Raw genomic sequence first — 21,812 nt, forward strand, 5'->3', positions numbered from 1 at the left:
ATCAGCTTCCAGCCAAGTAAATGAATTACTTTTTCCAATGTTCCCACTTTTATTATTCGATGACAGCTGGAATGCTTAAGATTCGAATGAAGGGTGACTGTGTGTGTGTGTGTGTGTCTCACACACACACACACACACACACACACGAAACCAAAGCCCAAAGCCAATGAAGAAAATCCAAAAAATAAAAAACAAATATAAAATCAAGGACCACAGCCAAGTTGGATAAAGCATTCTTAAGGAAAGATTTGAGGATTTACTTAAATATTTCCTCGTTTCCCCTTTCAGGACATCATTATTTGAATATTCCTAAAGTTTTTCCTTAAAACCCTCCTTAAACTCAAGGGACCCCACCCCACGTCTGTTTGTTATGTCATGAATGGATGCACCGAGCCAAGGGATGAAGACGCTTGTGGGTCATGGAAAATTGATTGAGCAAGGGATAGTGGGCCAGTGGCACATGGAGCTGGGAGAGCCCATGTCACTCGGCTCCCTTGGAGTCTAAATGCAACAAGAGCACAGTGTTGAGGTTCCGCAAAGTTCACAGTTTGGCAATGATGGAGTCCTGGGGCTACAATTTTGGAGGGCTTGTGTCAGTGGTGTGGACAAGCACAGGCAGTGTGAGGCCAAGTGAAGGTGATAAACTATGATGTGATGCCAGAGTCACGACACAGAGATTGTTACTAAGTGGAGGCAATCTCATATCCATCGGGTTGGTTGAACAAGTCCAGAGTCGGGCCAGTTTCTGCATTTGGGATAATGCGAATGATTGACCATATATAGAGATTTGTTGATGTAATGGAGAACTCGTGCTGTGCTCGAGAGAGAGGGAGAATTTTTTGCTCGAGAGAGAGAGAGCAGCTCACAGGCTACCCAATTACCTGTCATCACCTGCATCATCCCTTCCAATAAGGCATACTAGACTTTTTGGCGTTTTACCATGTCGTCGAGACTGGGGCCATTTGCCCTGTATTTCGTTGTTGAATATGTTGAACTTGCAATTTGTGCCCGATTACCTCTGTGTAATGCATCGTAAGTAAAAATGTGTTTTAGATTCATTTGGGGAAACGTCGCAGAGCCGGCGTTCGTCTTGGTTAAATAACGTGGCAGATTTTGTGCTGTCAGGCACGTTCCCAAAGTTGATTCCACCTTTCCATCAGCCGGGTGTTGGTGATGCTCTCAGACGTGCCTGGGGCTGGGGAGAACAGATTGTTGGAATCGCCGACCCTCTGCCTTACAGACAAAAGGAGACCATGAAACTGCAAGCCAACCAGGCCTGAACCAGAATCCTGAATTTCACTTTTTCATTTTCCTTATTTTTGCTGTTTTTTTTTCATTTGTCATTTTAAACACTTCCCCTCCCATCCCTTAGTTAGATGTCTCAAAATGTGTCAGCCTTCATCAGATAGTTGTGTGTGTATGTGTATGTGTGCGTGTATGTGCGTGTTAAGGGGATACGGTCATTCCAGTGAAGTGTTATGTGTATTTCTTTTGCCTATGCTGCTTGTGAGTTATTCCATTAAAACTTGTATAAAGACACCATTGTTGCCCCTGAATAAACCTCCAGCACATAGGAAAGGGTTACGTCGCCAGCTACCCACGGGTGTCCTTGGCCCCCTCCATCTTCCCCCGCAAGATTGTACAAACTTCCAAAAAAAATAAACCGCTGGGCTCGCTTGCGGGCTCGGAACAAGACCTAGAGTTGCTGACGTCACCGCTTAACACTCGTAGTCAGGAGTGACATTTGGACCCTTGTTTGAATCCTGTCACCCATAACAATATATAGCATTTCAAAAACTTGTGGACAGGTTATGACAAATTTGGTGGATGAGTTCAGTCGGTGACAAGAACGAGCCGATTAGATTTTGGTTGAGATCCGGATGCAGATTTTGTGAACCACAAACAAGAAATAAAACACGATCAATTCAAAGGACCAAAAAAGCAGAAAGGGTAAATCAAATGGTCTTTGTTAGATGGCGGAGGATATTGACAAAGCCATGGCACGTATTGTAATCACATTCAATACTCTTCATCTTCTTCGTCGAGCCCATCCGTGGAGTCGATCCCGACCTCCTCATAGTCTTTCTCCAATGCAGCGAGATCCTCCCGGGCCTCGGAGAATTCTCCCTCCTCCATACCCTCACCCACGTACCAGTGCACAAAGGCACGTTTTGCGTACATGAGGTCGAACTTGTGGTCGAGACGAGCCCAAGCCTCCGCAATAGCCGTCGTGTTGCTGAGCATGCAGACCGCACGCTGCACCTTTGCCAGGTCTCCACCCGGAACTGCCGTAGGTGGTTGATAATTTATGCCAACCTGCAGGGGGAAAACATTACTGATAAAATAAAACCTGAAAGGTTTCTTCCAGAAGAAAAGTACATGAAATAACCACACATTTTTATTTGAAGTCGCTGAAAGATCAAGTTTACCGAACCAGATTTGGAACGAAGCAGAGCGTGTTTCAATAACGTTCGGGGTTTGCATTGTGTTGGTAAAGATTATATGATCAATTGCTATTCACCTTGAAGCCGGTGGGGCACCAGTCCACAAACTGGATTGTGCGCTTGGTTTTGATGGTAGAAATGGCAGCATTCACATCCTTAGGCACGACGTCTCCACGGTACAGCATGCAGCAGGCCATGTACTTCCCGTGGCGTGGGTCACACTTCACCATCTGGTTGGCAGGCTCAAAACACGCGTTCGTGATCTCAGCCACCGACAGCTGCTCATGGTACGCCTTGACCACGGAGACGATGGGTGCGTACGTGACCAGTGGGAAATGTATCCGTGGATAAGGAACTAGGTTCGTTTGGAATTCGGTCAGGTCCACATTGAGTGCACCATCAAAACGCAGAGAGGCTGTGATGGAGGAAACGATCTGTCCAATGAGTCTGTTCAAGTTGTTGTACGTGGGACGCTCGATATCCAGGTTACGCCGGCATATATCGAATATAGCCTCGTTATCCACCATGAAGGCACAATCGGTGTGTTCGAGGGTTGTGTGTGTTGTCAATATGGAGTTATAGGGTTCCACCACTGCAGTCGATACCTACAGGGCAAAGCACAATCAAAAAGTTGCTGAATCATACTACCTTTACAGCTTGCTATCGGAGGTATCCATTCACGCAATCAACAACATTACTATGTGAAGAAACCGACAATACAATGAAGAGGGACTTAATACCCATCCCTTCACATGCCATTACTCTCACCATGTTTGAGAAACTCCAAGTGGCCATTAATGGTTTTTGTAACACACATGTTCCCTTGCGAGTAACTTCAACACAGGACGAGGCCATTACACAGATCAAAACCTGCACTATGGTGGCCAACATGTATTGTGGTCGAGTTTGTCAATACTCTCTATCCTTTTCAAATGCTGAACGTCAAGCAAGTAAGCAGCATGTACCACTCTTAAAGAGCAGGTTTTGGGTCGCTGATGACTTTGCGTGATTCGAAGGTTGTAATCACATTAATAATCGTTGGGCAATTATTTTCTTACATTTGAAACTCACAATATGCTAAAATTAACTTTTAAGTCAAAACTTTTCTCGGTGATCGAAAAACAGACCGGAATTTACCGAAGATGCGATGACGTCACGTTCTCCAAGAACTTCGTGAATATTCGGAAACAGCATGTGAACAACGGCGAGATGCGAATCAGAGAGTGAATTCAGCGGCGATGAAATTGAGTGTTTTCATTCCGATATTACCGAGGATGATGGGAATTTATACTACGGAGTTTCTGGCCATGAGACATATAAATTTGAGCCACTTGCAAGCGCCAGAAAACGGCCTATTTCGTGTACAAGTGGCAGGACTGACTGTCCGGCAGTTCACACTGATCGACTCCACCAGATAGATTGGTTTGTAGATTTTCATTTTCTTGTTCGAGGCATAAAATAATGTAACGTTTGATTCGTCTGTGACTTGATATAATAATTTTTAACCCTCTAGTCACTCAAGAGTCAGAAATAGAATGAATCAATAATGGACCCAAATATATTATATACCGTAGCCTTGGTGTTGAAGTCTTTCTGACAGCTGAGCTTGACCCCAGCGAAAGTGAACAGTTAGAACAAACCCCAACTTTCAAGAGACTGTTGTGGCATAAAAATACCAAAACATGTTTAGCCTCATTGGGAAATATTCTACCAAATTTAGAAAAAAAAAAGTGGAAAATTGATCAATTTTTTTACAATTGAAATGAAATAGCCCAATTTGCTGATGCTGTTAAAAAAGTAATTTAATCAACAACAAGTTCATTTGTTGAGAAATTTTTTTCATGCTTGTCTTTTTCAGAAAGTTTAGTGTGTTTTTCCATGTACTCTTTAAGAATACATTTCAAGGTTTTTCTCACTTAAACTCAACAATTGATTCTGTGACAGAGCAGTATCTGGAGAACTTGTCAACCAACAACTCATATTCACAGAGTGGTGATCAGATGTGTTTCTGCCTTCGTAATCCTCGGCTGTGAAATGGTCACCACAAATGACAATTCTATCCAGAGGGTCCTCTTTACCCGTTTTCTTTGTACAAATCTTATCCACTGCTTCCTTTGAATGTTTGATTCTTTCGGGAATCGATGGGAGCGATTACCCGTTTTCCAGCCATTTTCGCAAAACATGACAACACACATATGATGCATGATGTACAAATATCCAAATATCCAAATAACTTTGTTCTACAATAATTCAAAATAAAAAATTATAATATAGACAGTTGCAAGCTCAAAAAAAAGCGAAAGAACGGCCCGCTCAACTGGACACTTCTTCAATGAGCGAGTGAGCGTCCGCTTTGTTTTGGAGAACGTGACGTCACCATCCATATATGGGCACGCGGCTGTTTTTTTCAACAGCCTCTAGAAATAACAACTTCAGAGTTAAATTTCATTAATTTTCCCAATAGTTAGGCAACCACAATAGTTTGCATCAAACTATTTAATGCACATATAATCATATTGATAAATTTTCAGAACATGTTTGGTGACCGCCAACCTGCTCTTTAAAAAGTCTTTGGTATGATTCTGCCGGGGTTCAAACCATCGACCTCCCAGACTCAGAGCAGACACTCTAACCATTACACCACTGAGTCTTGTAAACAGCAAAGCTGAACAGAATGTGTAGCATTATTTGTCAAATACTTGTGGTGCACGTCATCATTTTCAACAGTCTATTACAGTTGTGATAATCATGATGAAATAAGCACAGGAATTCCTGACATTAATGTAACTAGTGCGGGCCCGTAGGTGCAGCTTCGTTCCTTCACTCTCGTAAACGACGATTGGATTGGGGCATTGTTTCAATGAGATCAGACCAACCGTATCATAAATGGCCACAACTTGGGAAACATACTCAGGTCCCCAGCGTCAATTGTGATGTCATATCAAACGAAGAAGAATTGACGCCCCCCCCTCTCATCCCCTAGTCTCGCCTCGCTCTCGCCCCTCTCCCGCCCCCATTCTCACACCCCCTCTCTCTCGCCCCCCCAAACCTTGGGATTAATTAATAATTTGAACAATTAATTCAAACCTTTGGAAACAGCTGAAATGGATGAAGGACGATATCAAACCTTGAGAAGGCACATTTTTCCCAGCGTCAATTGTCCCCAGCATCAATTGTGATGTCATACCAAACGAAGAAGAATTTTGACGTCAGATCGGACCGGCGGTTGTCGAGAAACGGCGGTCGCAGACACACAGACACACAGGCACACCTGGAATTATAGATAGATATACAGCATTGAATAAGTATTTATTGATTTGCTATTAATAATTTTGTGACAATCTCTTTCCACCAACTCCTTCACGATCATTACCTGAGGTGCAGGATAGATTGAGAATTCCAGCTTGGATTTCTTTCCATAATCCACCGATAGTCGTTCCATGAGCAATGACGTAAAGCCTGAGCCCGTACCTCCCCCAAATGAATGAAAGATGAGGAAACCTTGCAGGCCGGAACATTGCTCTGCCTAGTGGTACCAGATGACAACAATCAGAGCAAGAGGGAGAGATGGGATTGGGCCATAAATATGAGGGAGTCATATAAACAAACCACACAAGGTATTAACCCATTTACATCAATTACTGAGAAATTACCCTGACCCCCTCTGGTCATACATGCATGTCCAGAAACCCACACCTGGTTACCGTCACCATTTGTCAGCTGAATACTCACCTTCGTTCTGTCATCCCTCTATTCTCTCGTCTATGGAACCGACTCTCTGTGTCTATTGTCCTGTGCCCCTCCAATATTTCAAGAGTGTGGCCAATTGTCACATTCTTTCTACCATATCCACTTCTGCTCTTGCTGACACCTCTGCCCTCTTTCACTCATGTGTGACACCTTTTCTCCCTATTAACCTTTGATCCCCCCCCCCTTCCCATCAGTCTATGAACCTGCTGCCCTCTCTCTCATTTTGCTTTCCAGGAGTCTATACTTCAGCTTTTAAAAAAAAAAACGAAAATTTTCACAACAATTACGACCACGACTACTACTCAATTCATCACACATTCTTCTGTGGTTGTTTTATGCAAGAGTTGTGCATGAGTTTTCCCTTTCACATCCCTCGATCCCAATCATCCTCTCTCTTCCCACCTCCTTCCACTTCAAATCTGTTCTACCCCTTCTGGTCCTGCCAATTGCATCCATAATCAAAGGCCTGCCTGAGCACATACCCAAACCAACACAGATCCACCTCCTGTGTCTCATTTGCTAATGTCCCTTACTCCTGTCCATCCTCACGTCTCTTCATTTCCTACAGAGATATCCAATAGCCCTCTCAGAACCCTTATCTTCATCTTCTGCAGCAATCTCTCCTCAAGCTTTCTCAAGGCCCAAACCTCCGCTCCAAAGGTACTTGGATATTACAGTTAAAAGAGAACTTTTTTTTTTTTAATAAAATTTTCTATAAAATGACAAAAGTCCATTTCAGTTGCAATTTGTTAATAGCATCTTCAAATTTCAAAATAAATATTTCATCTTATCCAGAAAAGGTATGAATTAGATTACTACAGAGGTTGGAGAACACCTCACCTGGCACAGTGTTCAAATATAGAATTAAACTGAAATAAAAAAATGATTTAAAAGGTGTCGTATAAAATAAGTTCGGGAAGTTTATCGCCGTTGATGCAGAGTCTTACACACCACCTAATTTAACACATTACGTTTGTTCTCCGTGCCCGTTTGTGTCCTTTATGACGTCTTTAAAAAACAGCAAGTTTCCCTTTTGGAATGATTTTCAATTTTGTTTCACTGCCAAAAAAGACAAAGCAGTGAATTTTTTTTTTATCACCGATCTACACAAAATCCGCCATAATGACAAAGTGAAAAAAAGTTTTTAGAAATTTTTACAAATCAATTAAAAATAACAAGTCTGGAGACGGCGATGGTTCACGAGCAATGTACACGGTTCGCCTTTTTTATTTTTTGACCTTCGAGGGGACGCCACGGGCAAACTGGTGGGAATCAGGAAAAACGTAAATGAAAGTTGTAGTACTTCGCAGACCAACTTTCATTCGAAACAGTTGAAAACCCTAGGAGCTCGATGCCCAATTTATTGATTTTTTTGACATTTTCTAAGTTCGTGACCTTGTGACGAAAATGGAAAAAAAAAAAAAAAAAAATAAAAAAAAAATCGAGCTCCGTGGGGCTATGCAGGTGCCATTGGGATAACCAAATATTGGGATAACCAATTCTCCGGAAAACATAGTGGTAACAAATATAGTGGTCACTTACTGACTCGTGAACCAAAAAGCTGAAATGTCTTGCATGAATAAGATTTCAACCCCCTGAGTCAACACTTTGAAGAAGCTCCCTTGGCAGCGATTACATCTTCGAGTCTTCTTGGGTATGTCTGTATCGTCTTTGCACATCTGGATTTGGGGATTTTCTCCCATTCTTCAATGCAGATTTGCTCAAGCTCTGTCAAGTTGGATGAAGAGTGTCGGTGAACAGGAATGTTCAAGTGTTTCCACAGATTCTCAATGGGATTCAAGTCTGGGCTTTGGCTGGAGCACCGAAGGACTTTCACATCCTTGTCCTGAAGCCATTTCCAGTGTTGCGTTGGCTGTATGCTTGGGGTCATTGTCCTGTTGGAACGTAAATCTTCACCGCAGTCCAAGGATTTTGCACTCTGAAGCAGGTTTTCCTCAAGGATTTGCTTCCATTCATTGTTCCCTCTAACCTTACAAGTCTCCCTGTCCACTCAGCGGAAAAGCATCCCCATAGCGTGATGCTGCCACCAACATGCTTCATGGTAGGGATGGTGTTGGATGGGTGACGAGCTGTGCTCGGTTTCCACCAAACGTAGCGCTTTGCATTCAGCCAAAGAGTTCAATTTTCATCTCATCAGATCAAAGAATCTTTTGCTTCATTCTCTTTCACGTGATTTTTTGCAAACTCCAGGTGTGCTGTCACGTGCCTTTTTCTCAGGAGTGGCTTCCGTCTGGCCATTCTCCCATAAAGCCTCGATTTATGAAGAGCTACAGAGATTGTTGTCCTTCCGGCTGGTTCTCCCATCTCAGCCAAGGAACTCTGTAGTTTTGTCAGAGTGGTCATTGGGTTCTTGATCATCACCCTGACCAAGGTCCTTCTTGCCCAGTTGATCAGTTCAGTCAGACAGCCAGTTCTAAGAAGAGTCCAAGTAGTTCCATATTGTTTCCATTTCCTAATGATGGAGCTCGCTGTGCTCTTGGGAACTTTTAACACTCTCAAAATTGTGTTTTTTTTACCCTTCCCCAGATCTATGCCTCCTCACAATTATATCTTGGTTCTACCGACAGTTCCTTGGACTTCCTGGGAGAGTTTCAGCTCTGACGTGCACTGTCAACTGTGGGACCTTATATAGAAATGTGTTTTTCTTTCTAAATCATGTCCAATCAATTGAGATGGCCACCGGTGGACTCCAATCAAGTTGTTGAGACATCTCAAGGATGATCAAAGGAAACTGGATGCACCTGAGCTCAATTTGGAGTGTCATACCAAAGGGGTTGAACACATACTGACTCAAAACATTTCAGATTTTCATTAACTTGTAAAGATTGTGAAAATCATATTTTCACTTTGACATTATGGGGGAGTTGGGGGGGGGGTATTTTGTGTAGATCAGTGACAAAAAAATTACATTTAATCCATTTTAAATTCAGGGTGGAACACAACAAATTGTTACAAGAGTTAAGGGGTGTGAATACTTTCTGAAGACACTATATTGATAAATGATAATACACCAAATATTGAATGTAAAGTACAGCTCAATCAATCACCAGACCGAGAGTAATTAGTCTTCGTGTTCTTACTATCATTTTAATTGTAGTTTGTCACTGACCAGCTTACGGAGACGATCCAGCACCATATCTACAATCTCTTTTCCGACTGTGTAGTGTCCACGAGCGTAGTTATTGGCTGCGTCCTCCTTGCCTGTAATCAGCTGCTCCGGATGGAAGAGTCGACGGTAAGGGCCTGTCCGCACCTCGTCTACATGCGTACACAGTAGCAGACAACAAGTACACCGCGCACCATCTGGTTAGGACTTCCATTGCACGTACACATTACACACTTGCACATGCAATGTCAAATCCCCTCTCTCTCAGCTCCACCTGATGTGCAAAGTTTGCTCAAGTACAAGGAAATCGATTTCGCTGCTGATTTTCGCTCTGACAATCCTCATCTACTTGACGCTACCTCGCACAGTCAAGTCTTAAGCCCTGAAGATCAATGGTATCTCCATTTATGGAATCCAGGGCCTGGTACCCACCTTCATCATGTATAAGCCTGGTACAAGCATCGAGCCAATACGGCTTCGTACCCGCTTTCATCATGCATGCCGCCCATCTCTGTCTCAACAGATTAATCATGTTTATTGAGACATTCCCAAATCTATTTATATTGTTACATTAGTGAATCTCTGCAAACCTCCACTTGTTTGTCCACTTTTCCCCCTTTCCCCCATCTTTGGATTCAGTTTCTAAAGTCCATCAAAAACTCACTCTCTTCGATCCCTTCAAGATAGGTTCACATTGTCCTCCACAGATAAAACCACCGTTTTAATTTCTACATCGAATGCCCAGTCATGGTCCCAAACACTCCAATGTTAGTATATTAATCATCATACAGGTCTTCCATGAGCATCGTTATTATCAATAAAAAAGTTTTTTTTTCACAATTATCTCCCCAACATACAGAGAAACAATTATTGCTGCATTTTCTCAAACAGAAACGGACGACACAGCAACATTTATGAAAAATCCCATTTTTCTCCATCTCCCGCAACTTCATCAACGCACTTTGTCCAGCAGTCAAACAACCTTTTCGATTCCAGGATAAAAGAAAGGGGGAAATACAGCACAACCCTGCTGATGGTGCAGAGCCATCGTCGGCTGTCCTCGCAGTCCTCACTCTCGGGGTCGATGGAGAAAATGCTTCTTTGAACAGACTTCACTCACTGGGCTTCATCGACACCTCATGCCCACTCTCTCTTTTTGGGGTTGGTCCGACATCTCCCACATTCACTTTGACCGAGGTGTTTTCCCAGCCTCGCCTCCGAGTTTTGTCCCACCCCAACCTCTCCTTTTTTGGCAGTGAGCTGAAGAACGCCTCACCCAACCGAACATCTCGTGTGCCCCTGGGGTGGTTGGTGAGTCCGCCCGCAGGACGATGTGGAACCACAGGGAATGGAAAAGAAAATGATAAAGCGGAGGTGGAGAAAAGAGGAAACCAGGTGGCTGCCTACTCCAACTCCATTACATGTGACACAGGTATGCACATTCACAAAGTAATGCTTTCCACGAATGCTTCAACATATTGATAATAAATTGTTTTAGCCAACATTTTTATTTCACAATGTATGTAAAACCTTTCGTTAAGTTCTCATCATGAAAGCGTTGAGGAAGAAGTAATGTTGGATGTGGAGGGAGTAATGTGGAGGTGATAATGTACAAGCATGGCATGGTGTTGGCTTAATGTTTTGATTGGTGGGCTTGGGATCTAAGGGTCATGAGTTCAAATCGCACTTGGCTGTTGAATTAATACTTGGTGGGGTGGACTCAGCCTGTCATTCTTCTGAGGTCGGCAAAATGAGTGTCAGCTTGCTGGTATACTGTTGGAGTGGTGACCCATCCAGGATTGTGCCCAATAGCCAAGGAGACTGCTTAGGCAGCACCAACGCTCTGCACAGAGTATGGTCCCAATGGATGGATGGCTAGCATGGTTAAGTGGAAAAGGAAACAACACCAAAGCAAATAAGGAACGAGAGTTAATTACAAGGCAGTCAGTGCTCGAATGAGCCTGGTGTTGGCTTTGTGGTTAGGGTGGCGGCTTGGAATCCCAGGGTCCTGAGTTCAAGCCCCGTTGGCTGCTGATTTAAAACACACCAGGAGGTTGACTCAGCCTGTCATCCTTCCGAGGTCGGCAAAACGAGCACCATTGTACTGGTAAGGGGGACACTGCATCAGCGGCATAGCCGCGTCCCAACCAATGCAACTAGCTGCCACAGGCTGCACTCGATAGGGAGGGAGTGCTCTAATAAAGTGCAATTTTTCTGTTTGAAAGAAAATGAGTGTCAAAAAAAAAATAATAATAATAATAACCAACTCAATCTTTATTAAGAAAATGTACACTTTAGATTAACTGCTCAATACCTGGAGCACAAACACTTACCAACCACTGTGGGCTCGAGGTCGACAAACACAGCATGCGGCACGTACTTCTTGGCTTCTGTCTCGCAGAAGAACGTACTGAAGGAGTCGTTGCGGTTCCCGACGTGCACGGCACCGCCAGGCCCTCCTGAACCCACCAGTGAAGAATTATAACTCCCCGCTGCAGCAATCTGCTGTCCGTCGGATTTTGCATTGCTGAGGAGTGTACCGTCCTCGGCAACGCCGTGTTCCAGGCAGAAGAGCTCCCAGCAAGCGTTGCCGATCTGTACGCCGGCCTGACCCACGTGGACGGAGATGCACTCCCGCTGCATAGAGAGGAGGAAAAGGGAACAAGGGGCGCGAGATGGTGTTTTACAGCCAGTTGTCTCCTTCGCCCCAATTACAAAAGCTGAAAGACCTCGTGACTAATAATTATACTCTTAAAAACCCAGATAATAAAAATCGTTTCATAAGCTCAACTTTCATGTTGCAAGTGTCCAAGAAGCTGCATGAGAAGTTCATCTTGTTCGCCGCACAAATAAAATTCCACGGTAAAAATCCTGGGGATATCTACTGTAAGATGCATTTAATAAAAAAACAAAAAACAAGGACAAATGTGTCCAAGAGCCGCGTCCTAAAGGCAATAACAACAACAACTTCCGATATTTCGTCACGTGCCTTGATGGAGCCAATAGCGAGAGCCGTCATGGAAACTCCTGTTCATGACGAGAAAATCGTGTATTTACGAAATTACAACACATTAAATGGAATAATCTTTAAATAGTAACGTGAACTTTTCGAAACTTTAAAGCAAATGTCCGAATATATTTAAAAGTTGATGATAGACGCTCTCAAAAGGCACCCTCAATGTGAGGATGTGTACAAGTGTTTAGTATTTAAGGAGATCCGGATCCTGTATATAAAAGAGCCGAGTCCTAAAGGTTTTGTTTGAAGAAGAACAAGAAGAACAACAACACGGAGCTCTCTTAGAGCCAGCGTTCGCTACGCAAGACGCGGCTAAAAAATCTTGTCTTGCTTCAGGAATGTATAGATGTTTGAGACTTTGTTTTTTCCGGCTTGTTTTCCTGCAAGCTGGACACACCTGGGCCTCAAATCAGAAAGATCGCATTGAGAAGAATGAAGCTGAAAAACCTTTGCCAATATGTGGTTACATAACTTGCCGATCAATGCATTGATCACTGCCGATCATCCATTTTATAAAACGCTTTTTAATGCCAGTGTGCTGCAATTAACAAAAAGATCCCTCAATGTTGTGCAGCATCATAAATGTAATACAAACAAGAGACTTCTTGGAGGGAGAGACAGACAGACAGACAGACAGACAGACAGACAGACAGACAGACAGACTTAAAGTATGGACATTGCGGAAAACTGTGCATTGACGATCACTTCAAAAACACTGAAACATAATAATAATAATAATAATAATAATAATAATAATAATAATAATAATAAGTCAGGAGGGGGGGGGGGTCAACAGAACCAATTGAACACTTCAATGTATCGGAAACATTTATTTAATTTTGTCTGCTTCACAATAGGTTGATTGCAAGTATATTTTACAGGTAACAAAAACGTTAACGCCAAAATCTCAGTTCTTCGTGTGAGAGGAAGGAAACCCTCATTGGCTCCGACTCGATAGTGTGAAAAAGCATTTTTTTGTGGTCGGAAAAATTCACAGAATGCCAATTTCCCTTCGATTAATTAGCGGAAGATATTCTTGTGCACATACGCATTCTGTAATGTGCATGTATAGAACCTATCGATGCATGTAACTTATTGACCTCTTAAATTTAGCGGGATTATCACCTCGGCCACCGAAGGTGGCATGGAGGTTACGTTTTCAACCCTGTCTGTTTGTTTGTGAGCAAGATATATCCAAATGTTACGGACGGATTTCGACGAAAGTTGGTGGACGGGTTGGGTGTGCAACAAGGACGAAACGATTTGATTTTGGTGAAGATCCAGATACGAGAATTTTTATTTTTTTAAAGTGATTCTTCACCATTGAGAGATGGGGCCAAAAACGAAAGATAGCACTATGTTTCAAACTATTTTGGATGGATTTGGGTGAAAGTTAAGGTGGACGGGTTGCGAAGGTCACAAGAACAAGTCAATTCGATTTTGGAGGTCCAGATCCAGATCCGGACTATCGGTGGAATAGAAAACATAACCGTTCAGCTCGGCGGAGGTATGTGCTCTTCAGAGTGCTGTTCTCGTAATCACGCGTTTCTGTTCGCCATGACTCGTATGAAAAAGTTTCCTCTTACGTTTTCAAATTAAGATTTTCTACCTGTATGGGCCCTGAGCAATGGTAATGCGAAGGTGGTGAATTTGACTATTTGGATAGAAACTGCCAAGTTGTTGTTGCAGAGTTCCCCGATCCCTGCTCTCTTGACCGTGCGAGAGAGAATTTAAGTTACAGGAGAAGCAGTTGAATAGGCTGGATTATGCGCCCCGACGGATAGGGCCATGTGCTGTCACGACTTTGGCCTTGAACTGCAGTGGACCAACTACAGTCAAATTCTATGTTAAGGCATCGCCTTCTGTTGGGGACCCTTAAGTTTGGCTGAGTGTTTTACACTGCGAGAGTGCAACCTCCCAATAGGCATGTACTTTGATCTTTGGGGCCATCTCATGAAGATTAAGGCAAGTTGCATTGTCATGTGGCTGGTGATCATCTTTTTATTTTTGCATACAAAGTTAAGGCTCGTGGAAGAGCGGCAACCCAGAACAGAACAGAACAGCGAGAATGTAGTGCTCATCAAACGCAGGTACCTCCATGAATGGCCATTTACAGTGCTTTGTCCCCACCCCCAGGTTTCTCAAGGGCACATGTAGTCCACCATCAACCCCCTTCTGGTGAAACTCTCCCAAAATCCAAAAATCACTGCTCACCTCCACTCATTTGTTCCTCTATTTTCCCATAGCTGTGGAACAAACTTCCACATTCCTTTCAATCTTATTCTTCCCTCCAGGTCTTTAAGACAGCTGTCCACCATCTCAGATACTCACCCATCCAAAGCCATGATCTTTTCTACCCCCATGAAAACACCACCCCTCCCATAAATCTTGAGAGCTACCTGTCATTCTTACTCACATACCTTGTTTGTTCATTGCAATCTATTCTGTCTCTCGGCCGTGCTGTTGCCCCCACCTCACCCCAACACACTTTCTGCTGTTCCTTTTGTTACTTCACAGCCGAAGGTAGAAGGAGGTCATGTTTTCACCCCTCTCTGTGTGTTTGTTCGTTGCAAAATCGAAGATTTTTCAAGTATATTGGTCAGTCGATTTTGTTATTCTTACTGTCTGTCTGTCACCTACAGGTCACAATTTTAAACCGATCTTCACCACATGGTTGACTTTGTCATCAGGACGAAGCCTATTGTTTGAGGTCAAAAGGTCAACATCGGCCAAAGGTCAACAACTAAGGTGGTACTTCAAAAATCCTCAATTTCCATCACATTGACTTGAAATGTGAACAGGATTTGCATCTCGGGTCACTGAATTCAACCTCCAATTATTTTTGGTCAACTTTGTTTTTTGAATTTTTTGAATATCAGGTTTTATTGATTGGCATTGTCAATAGTAAATTATATAATTAGTCCATTTTTTTTTTTTTTTTTTTTTTTTACTCCCAGCAGCCATCAACAGGGAAACCAGATATTTATAAATTGTCGATGGACGAGTGGAAATCAAATTGCTCCACCAAATACAAGGACACACTATGGTTTCGGAGAGTACGATAGATCATCATTCAACACACATGGAATGTAAAAGCCAACAGGTGGTGGTAATTATAGACCGATGTAGTGACGAACCAATGCTATACTCGGCTGTTACTAGTATGAGCAAGCTACAGACTAGGAACTGGACACCCTGGCACGCTGTCGCCTCAAGAGTAAGCCAGATAGTCGTTACAACACTGGATACGCCCCACTCTACGTACACCACCTCTGCAGTTTGCACCAATTTGTTGATCTAGTCTAATGCTCGAGGACGATTTCTGAGTTGTCCCCACGTCTTCGTAATTACACATTCCGAGTTGGGTGATGAATGTCACTTATCTCTGCGCTGCATGAAGTCGGATGGCAATCAGAAATCAAATACTGAGCTCTCGATGGAGGACTTACAACAGGAGGTTGAAATGAAAAGGTTGTCCTCCGGTGATGCTACAAAACAGAGGCACCATTTGAGAAATTACTTATTGAGGAAGTGGTGTTTGTTTTTGTTTACAATTTTTTGCTGCTGAGAAAGTGTCCGGAGGTAAATGGTTTGTGTAACGATCCACACAATGATTAGTGAACTCATATCCACGATACGAGTTTCCTTGCAAGGAACTTCAATCCCAGGAGGGCGAGGCCATTGCAAACCTATGGTTGAATATCCGTACTCTCTTCTTCTGAACGATGATAGTCGAGCAAGGAAGCAGCGGGTACCACTTTTAAAAGTCTTCGGTATGACTCGGCGAGAATTATGAAATCATTTTTCATGATTTGAGACAACACAGTGAGCACTGATAATTATTATTTCCCTTTTCTTCAGACTGATGTCGTTTACTTGTTTAACTAGCTTTACTACAAGTTTGCACTGCCTTTTTTTTTTTTTTAATGATCACTCACATAGTAACCTCTGCAAACACAACAGCTTTAGACGGATTAGACTCCACGTGGAAACACAACCCTGACCAGATGGTTTAGAGGTGACTCTGTCTCCCCATGGAGGTCAGTCTCCCATCCAAGCACTAAGTGGGCTCACTCGTCACTAAGTATGGGTCTGTAACCCCCCCCATCTGCTTCAATCCCGACAGCATCGGGCAAAAGCACTTCAAAGCCAATCATTAGTAAGCAATTTATTACTTTACGTTAATTGCCATTTTGCCCTCAAACATCACCACAACACGAATCAAACATCATGACGACCTAATTTTACATTCACTTAATAATTATAGGTCAAACCTGTACGAGTACAGCGTCAACTTTTGATCTGTGTACTTGTGACTCCAATGCAGTAATTAGCAAGTTGGTGCGGTTTCCATGTCAGGAGCAATTGTGAAATCCTAAAACACCATTTTAAAGCAGCACAACATGAAGTGAAACGGAACGGCATTCGGACACCACCACCACCAGGCTGAACAATTTAAGTTTTGTATCCCACCTGGTGAGCTGGATCTGGATCCGGACGTTCACCAAAATCTAATCAATTCATCCTCATCACACACCCAACCTGTCCACCAAGCTTCATCTGAATCTGTCCATAACTTTGGAGATATCCTGCTCAAAGACAAACAACACCAGCAGTCATAGACCGGAATTTGCGAAACCAGTCGCTACAACCTTGCCCCTTTGAGCCTCAAAAACAATAGGCTTTTACCTTTTGATTGGTCAATCAATTCAGTGATCAACATGCTGGTCAGTGGAGATTGCACATGACTTGCCGAAAATAGTATAATCTGTATGTTATAAGAAGATACTAGCTGTTAGTGTGGTGTGCGTCTAAATGGGACCAAAGGGTCTCAGGTGTCAAAGGGGTGTAAAGATCTAACGAGTCAAAGTGGTTTTAAAGGAGTCTAAAGGGTATTTTCCAATAATAGTGTCGAAGGAGGTCTCAGAGGTTTAAAGGGTCTTAAGGGGTCTAAACCAATAGTAGTTTGGGATCTATGGAGTCTAAAGAGGATTTAAAGGTCAAGAGATATGCCTGGTGTTGGCGTAATCGTTTGGGTGGTGGGCTTGGGATCCTCGGGTCCAGAGTTCAAATCCTGCTCAGCTGTTGAATTAATACCAGGTGGGATTGACTCAACCTGTCATCCTTCCGAGGTCGGAAAAATGAATACCAGCTTGCTGGGATGATCGAGCCATTCGAGTATCCTGCGTCGGAGTGGCGACCCGTCCAGGATTGTGCCCAATAGCCCAGGAGACTGCTTTGGCAGCACCGGCACGCTCTGCACAGAATATGGTCCCAATGGATTTGGATTTTTGGTCAAGGGATGTAAGCGGTTATAAAGGTCTTGAGGAGTTGAAGGGGTCTCAAAGGTACATTCCAAAAGTATGTAATCAACAGATGTAGTCATGGTCGAATAAGACGTAATGAATAGAAACACCCATGGTCTTGAACCATTATGCTCCGACAAGGCTTTTATCCACAGCTTGATGGAGTACCGCTCTCTCCTCTGGGCTGGCTCCCCTGCCTCACATATTATTCAGCTTGACACCGTGAAAACCAAGGTCTTCAAGATCATTGGAATCTACCGTGATGAAGCCAAGTCAATGGACTTCTCACTTCGCCAACGCACACAGGTCGGTGGTCTCTCAGTCTTCTACTGCCCCCCTTTTCTGGTCTTGCACCCTTTGCTCCCCTGCTCTGCCCCCTCCTTCATCTTCACGTTTCTGCAGGGCTCCATCCATCCATTGGGACCGTACTCTGTGCAGAGCGTTGGTGCTGCCTAAGCAGTCTCCTTGGCTATTGGGCACAATTCTGGACGGGTCGCCACTCCGACACAGGATACCAGCAAGCTGGTGTTGGCCTGGTTTGGCTTAACGGTTAGGGTGTTGGGCTTGTAATCCTAGGATCCTGAGTTCAAATCCCATTCGGCTGTTGAATTAATACAAGGTGGGGTTGACTCAGCCTGTCATCCTTCTGAGGTCGGCAGGGCTCACACGACCTAAATCCAGGATCAACGTTCACATCCACTCATTCGTTGCCACCTGCAGAACCAACTTTAACATCCGATTCACAATTTCATTCCTTCCAGGTCTTCAAGACAGATGTTCAACACCATCTCAGACCATCCCCAATCTAAAACCATGATCTTTTCCACCTCTGTGAACCCATTCCAATTCCACCTCCCAAGTTTAGAGTTTGTCCTTTCTGAGAGTTTGCGGCAGCATCCACATTGTCCACAACCCCCCCCCCCCACCCAATATTCTTCACCACATCTCTTGTTTCTCCAAGTCCTCCTCAAATTTGTCCCTCATCCCTGCTGTTGGTGTTCTCCTACTCCCTCCCCTCCCCTCCCCCTCTATATACACACTGTTCCTTTTGTTCAGCCTCAATTAACATTATAATCCCAATTTTTTTTTCTTTTTTTAATTGAAATGGCAAAAGTCAAACAATCTTCTCAAAGTCAGTTCAAAATAATCTCCCAACACAACATGGCGCAAGAGGTCATCAATAAAGTACACCGAGGACGCACCACCACCACCACCACCACCGAGCGTGTACAACGGCACTCATTTCCCAGGCCCTCGGACGGGGCCCGCACTGTACTAGTTTAAACGACCCCCCCCCCATTACTCAATAACTCTCGACGCCAAAGTATTGCACACACACAGCACGATCGTTTGGAAAGCAACATTTTTTAAACCACGTGATAAGCGGACGGAAGGATAAGGCGGGTTTATAAACCCACGGGGTAACTGAGCGAACGCGACGAGACCCTTCACTTACCATGTTGCTCGATGTGAAACGTTTCCCGCCTCACGCCGGTCACAATGAACTCGGACCGACCGAAAACGTGCACCCCCTCCTGTGGACAAGTCCCTCCCCTAAAGGGCAGAGCTATGAGAGGCACGCCCCTCCCCGAAAGGGCGGAGCTATGAGAGGCACGCCCCTCCCCGAAAAGGGCGGAGCTATGAGAGGCACGCCCCTCCCCGAAAGGGCGGAGCTATGAGAGGCACGCCCCTCCCCGAAAAGGGCGGAGCTATGAGAGGCACGCCCCTTGCCGTACGTCACTTTTGGCAACAGCTTGAACATTTTTAAATTGCATGGTACACCTACTTACCAGTTTCACGCTCGTTTGGAAATCGGAGACGAACATTGATAGCGAGATATCCCCGACGAGCCAAGTCGTGGCGCCATTCAATGACTATTACGCGCTGTATCGGAACGATTGACGATGAAAAGGGGTTTGCTCGGTGTTTGCGCATTTAAAAAGAGACGAGGTAAGACAGTTCGCCGTGACGAAGTGGAAGGAAAATAAATCTCTCCCGGCGAGAACCTCGTGAAGAAGGTAAAGGTAAAGACAACCTCGAGAAGTTCAGGTGTGAGTTGAGCCGGTTACAATCAGGGAAACTGAAATCAAATTTCAAAAAAAACCGGAGTACAGTTATAATAACAGGTCGAATTACACTGAGCTGTACAATTAAAATGCAATTACAACTTTGGTACCCACAAACACAAAAAGGCACAAAAGGAGTGGTAATGTCCGTCTTGTGTACATCAGCCGGCTCGACTGGAATCTGATAGTGTTGTGGGTCGGGGTCGGTGGCGAGAACGACCGCCAGGTGGGGAAGTTTACGCCGTCTCCCACCGGTCTCCCCGGAATTACAGGCCGTCGCGCGGATAACTCCGAAGCCGGCGGGTCGATTATTCGACCGTGAAACGCCAATATCTCGACCGCGTGGCGTAGGGTTAATTGTCCGAATCCAATATACCGAAGTAACCACGCAGTCTTGGCTACCGGGGATTCACGCCCTCGGAACGTCTGGCCGAACCGGATCACTCTACCAGCTACGGTAGAGTATCGACTTCCACCTACCAACTCCGGCTCGGATGCAATCGAGCGGGCCTGCCCAGGACGTCCCGGCTACGATGTACCAATTACCGGGGATGAAACCCTGTCTAAACTCAGATATGAATCATGCTGGACCAATGTAAGGAGGAACGGAAACAGACTGGGTTCATTTCTAATAAATTTATTTACAGCAAAATCAAAAGACAGAAGAGGCGAAACTTGAACGAATATGCAGGAATTTACAAATACAAAAACACTTATTCAGTTCTACTTCAAGACGGGCCCACACGCAGGCATACACACAAATGAAAAGAAACCCAGAGTTCTTTATTGGACCCTCCAGCCGATGAGAGAGAGAGACGAGCTGGGGGTCAGAGTCCGTTGGGTACCTGGTCGTCGGAGGGAAAGCGTACTCTGTAGTGCGGCACCTGCCAAAGATCGTCGGCTTGGTCCCAGTCGCACGCGTGGGATTCGTAGCTCGTGGCAGAGCTCGCGTGGCGAATAGTCGGGGTCAAAGCCAGCCAATAACTCCACGTAACAGCCCCCGTGAACAAACTGGTTCCTCGCAACCGCTGCTCGTAACCACACAAGAACTTTCGTCCACAGAACTCCTCCTTTCACGACTCCACACAGCCCTCGCACCCTTCCACCTTCCTCAGACGCGCCCCTCTCTTAAATACCACGAGAGGGAAAAAAGAATGCCTTCGTACGGGGCGGAGCTCCGTGAAGCACGCTCCAGCGTCCACCTTGATTGAACAGGGTTCCACGGCATGCCCTTCCTGGGTGGGGTTTCGGATTGGGAGAGCAAAGCACCCGCTCAGTAGCAGGCTGCATGATTCACTGGATGTGGCGTTGGAGGGTATGGGTTTGAAGATATGACCTACCCGAACCAACGCAACGCACAGCCTGTCGTCCCACTATACCAAAAGGAGGGGTTCTAACTACACATGTACTTAACGAGATAACTGACTTTTGGGACCTGTATGTTGAATGCAAATGGTTTCCAGATCCGTAACAATACACCGTCACCAAGTCAAGCTTGGAGAAAACTTGCTTTCCCCGGGAGTCGAGATGTAAAATCCTGCAGCTGTGGTACAGAGTAACAGTGTGGTACTGTGTTCCTGTTCAGTGCGTGGTAGTCACCAGAAGACCTCCAATCACCAGACATCATCTTCTTCTGGGACCGTATGTAAAGGCGAGGATCAGTTGCTTGAACGTCCAATGATACCCTGCACAAGCATTTGGTCAAACTCCGCTTGAGCAACCGCATAACGATCCGGAGCTAGTCGACGTGGTCGAGTCACGACTGGAGGGCCACGTGTGTCAATTGGGTGAGTGGTGGAGTGTTTGACCGCCGCTTCACTATCGGTTATCAGAGTTATTTCTGGGTACTGTTGAAGGTTTTGTTGAAGGGTACTTTTTGGTTTTGACATCCACCAACAATACAAAACGCTTCACGAAATCTGCTCCGATGAAAGGGATGGGCAAGTCAGCAATGACAAATATCCATCGGCAAGCATGCCTGCGCCGCTCAGGCCGAGATTGAGAGTTATCGACCATTCACCGTATGTGAAAATGGTGGACTTGTTGACAGCTTGGAGAGTAAACGCAGATAATTTATGTTTGTCCAAAACCATTGGGGGTAAA

The 21,812-nt window shown here is 44.5% G+C and overlaps 1 protein-coding gene across 2 annotated transcripts; it reads right to left on the reverse strand.

Moving 5' to 3' along the window:
• Nucleotides 1–1,946: 1,946 nt before the first annotated feature.
• Nucleotides 1,947–19,256, reverse strand: LOC147008958 (tubulin alpha-1 chain-like). Of its 2 annotated transcripts, XM_085864342.1 has the most exons (6): nucleotides 19,100–19,256; nucleotides 11,655–11,958; nucleotides 9,325–9,473; nucleotides 5,818–5,970; nucleotides 2,522–3,049; nucleotides 1,947–2,316 (listed from the first exon to the last, which is right to left on the reverse strand). In XM_085864342.1, the coding sequence occupies exons 1-6, from the start codon at nucleotides 19,100–19,102 to the stop codon at nucleotides 2,020–2,022; spliced, it is 1,434 nt and encodes a 477-aa protein (XP_085720468.1). In that variant the 5' UTR covers nucleotides 19,103–19,256; the 3' UTR covers nucleotides 1,947–2,019. The 2 variants fall into 2 exon arrangements, with proteins under 2 accessions (XP_085720468.1, XP_085720467.1); XM_085864341.1 differs by lacking the exon at nucleotides 19,100–19,256 and having other exon boundaries at nucleotides 11,655–11,964.
• Nucleotides 19,257–21,812: the final 2,556 nt, after the last annotated feature.

The sequence above is a fragment of the Eptatretus burgeri genome, chromosome 18, assembly GCF_056783735.1.
Source record: "Eptatretus burgeri isolate ZD-2024b chromosome 18, Ebu_testis_v1, whole genome shotgun sequence".
Taxonomy (NCBI): Eukaryota; Metazoa; Chordata; class Myxini; order Myxiniformes; family Myxinidae; genus Eptatretus; species Eptatretus burgeri.

Excerpts from the sequence above, each read along its gene's own strand:
- LOC147008958 (XM_085864341.1), bottom strand. The coding sequence starts at position 11,964 with ATGCAGCGGGAGTGCATCTCCGTCCACGTGGGTCAGGCCGGCGTACAG. Across the intron at positions 9,474-11,654 it reads CCTCGAGCCCACAGTGGTTG|ACGAGGTGCGGACAGGCCCT; the intron begins GTAAGTGTTTGT and ends GTACGCATGTAG. Across the intron at positions 5,971-9,324 it reads TGGATCGTCTCCGTAAGCTG|GCAGAGCAATGTTCCGGCCT; the intron begins GTCAGTGACAAA and ends TGGTACCACTAG.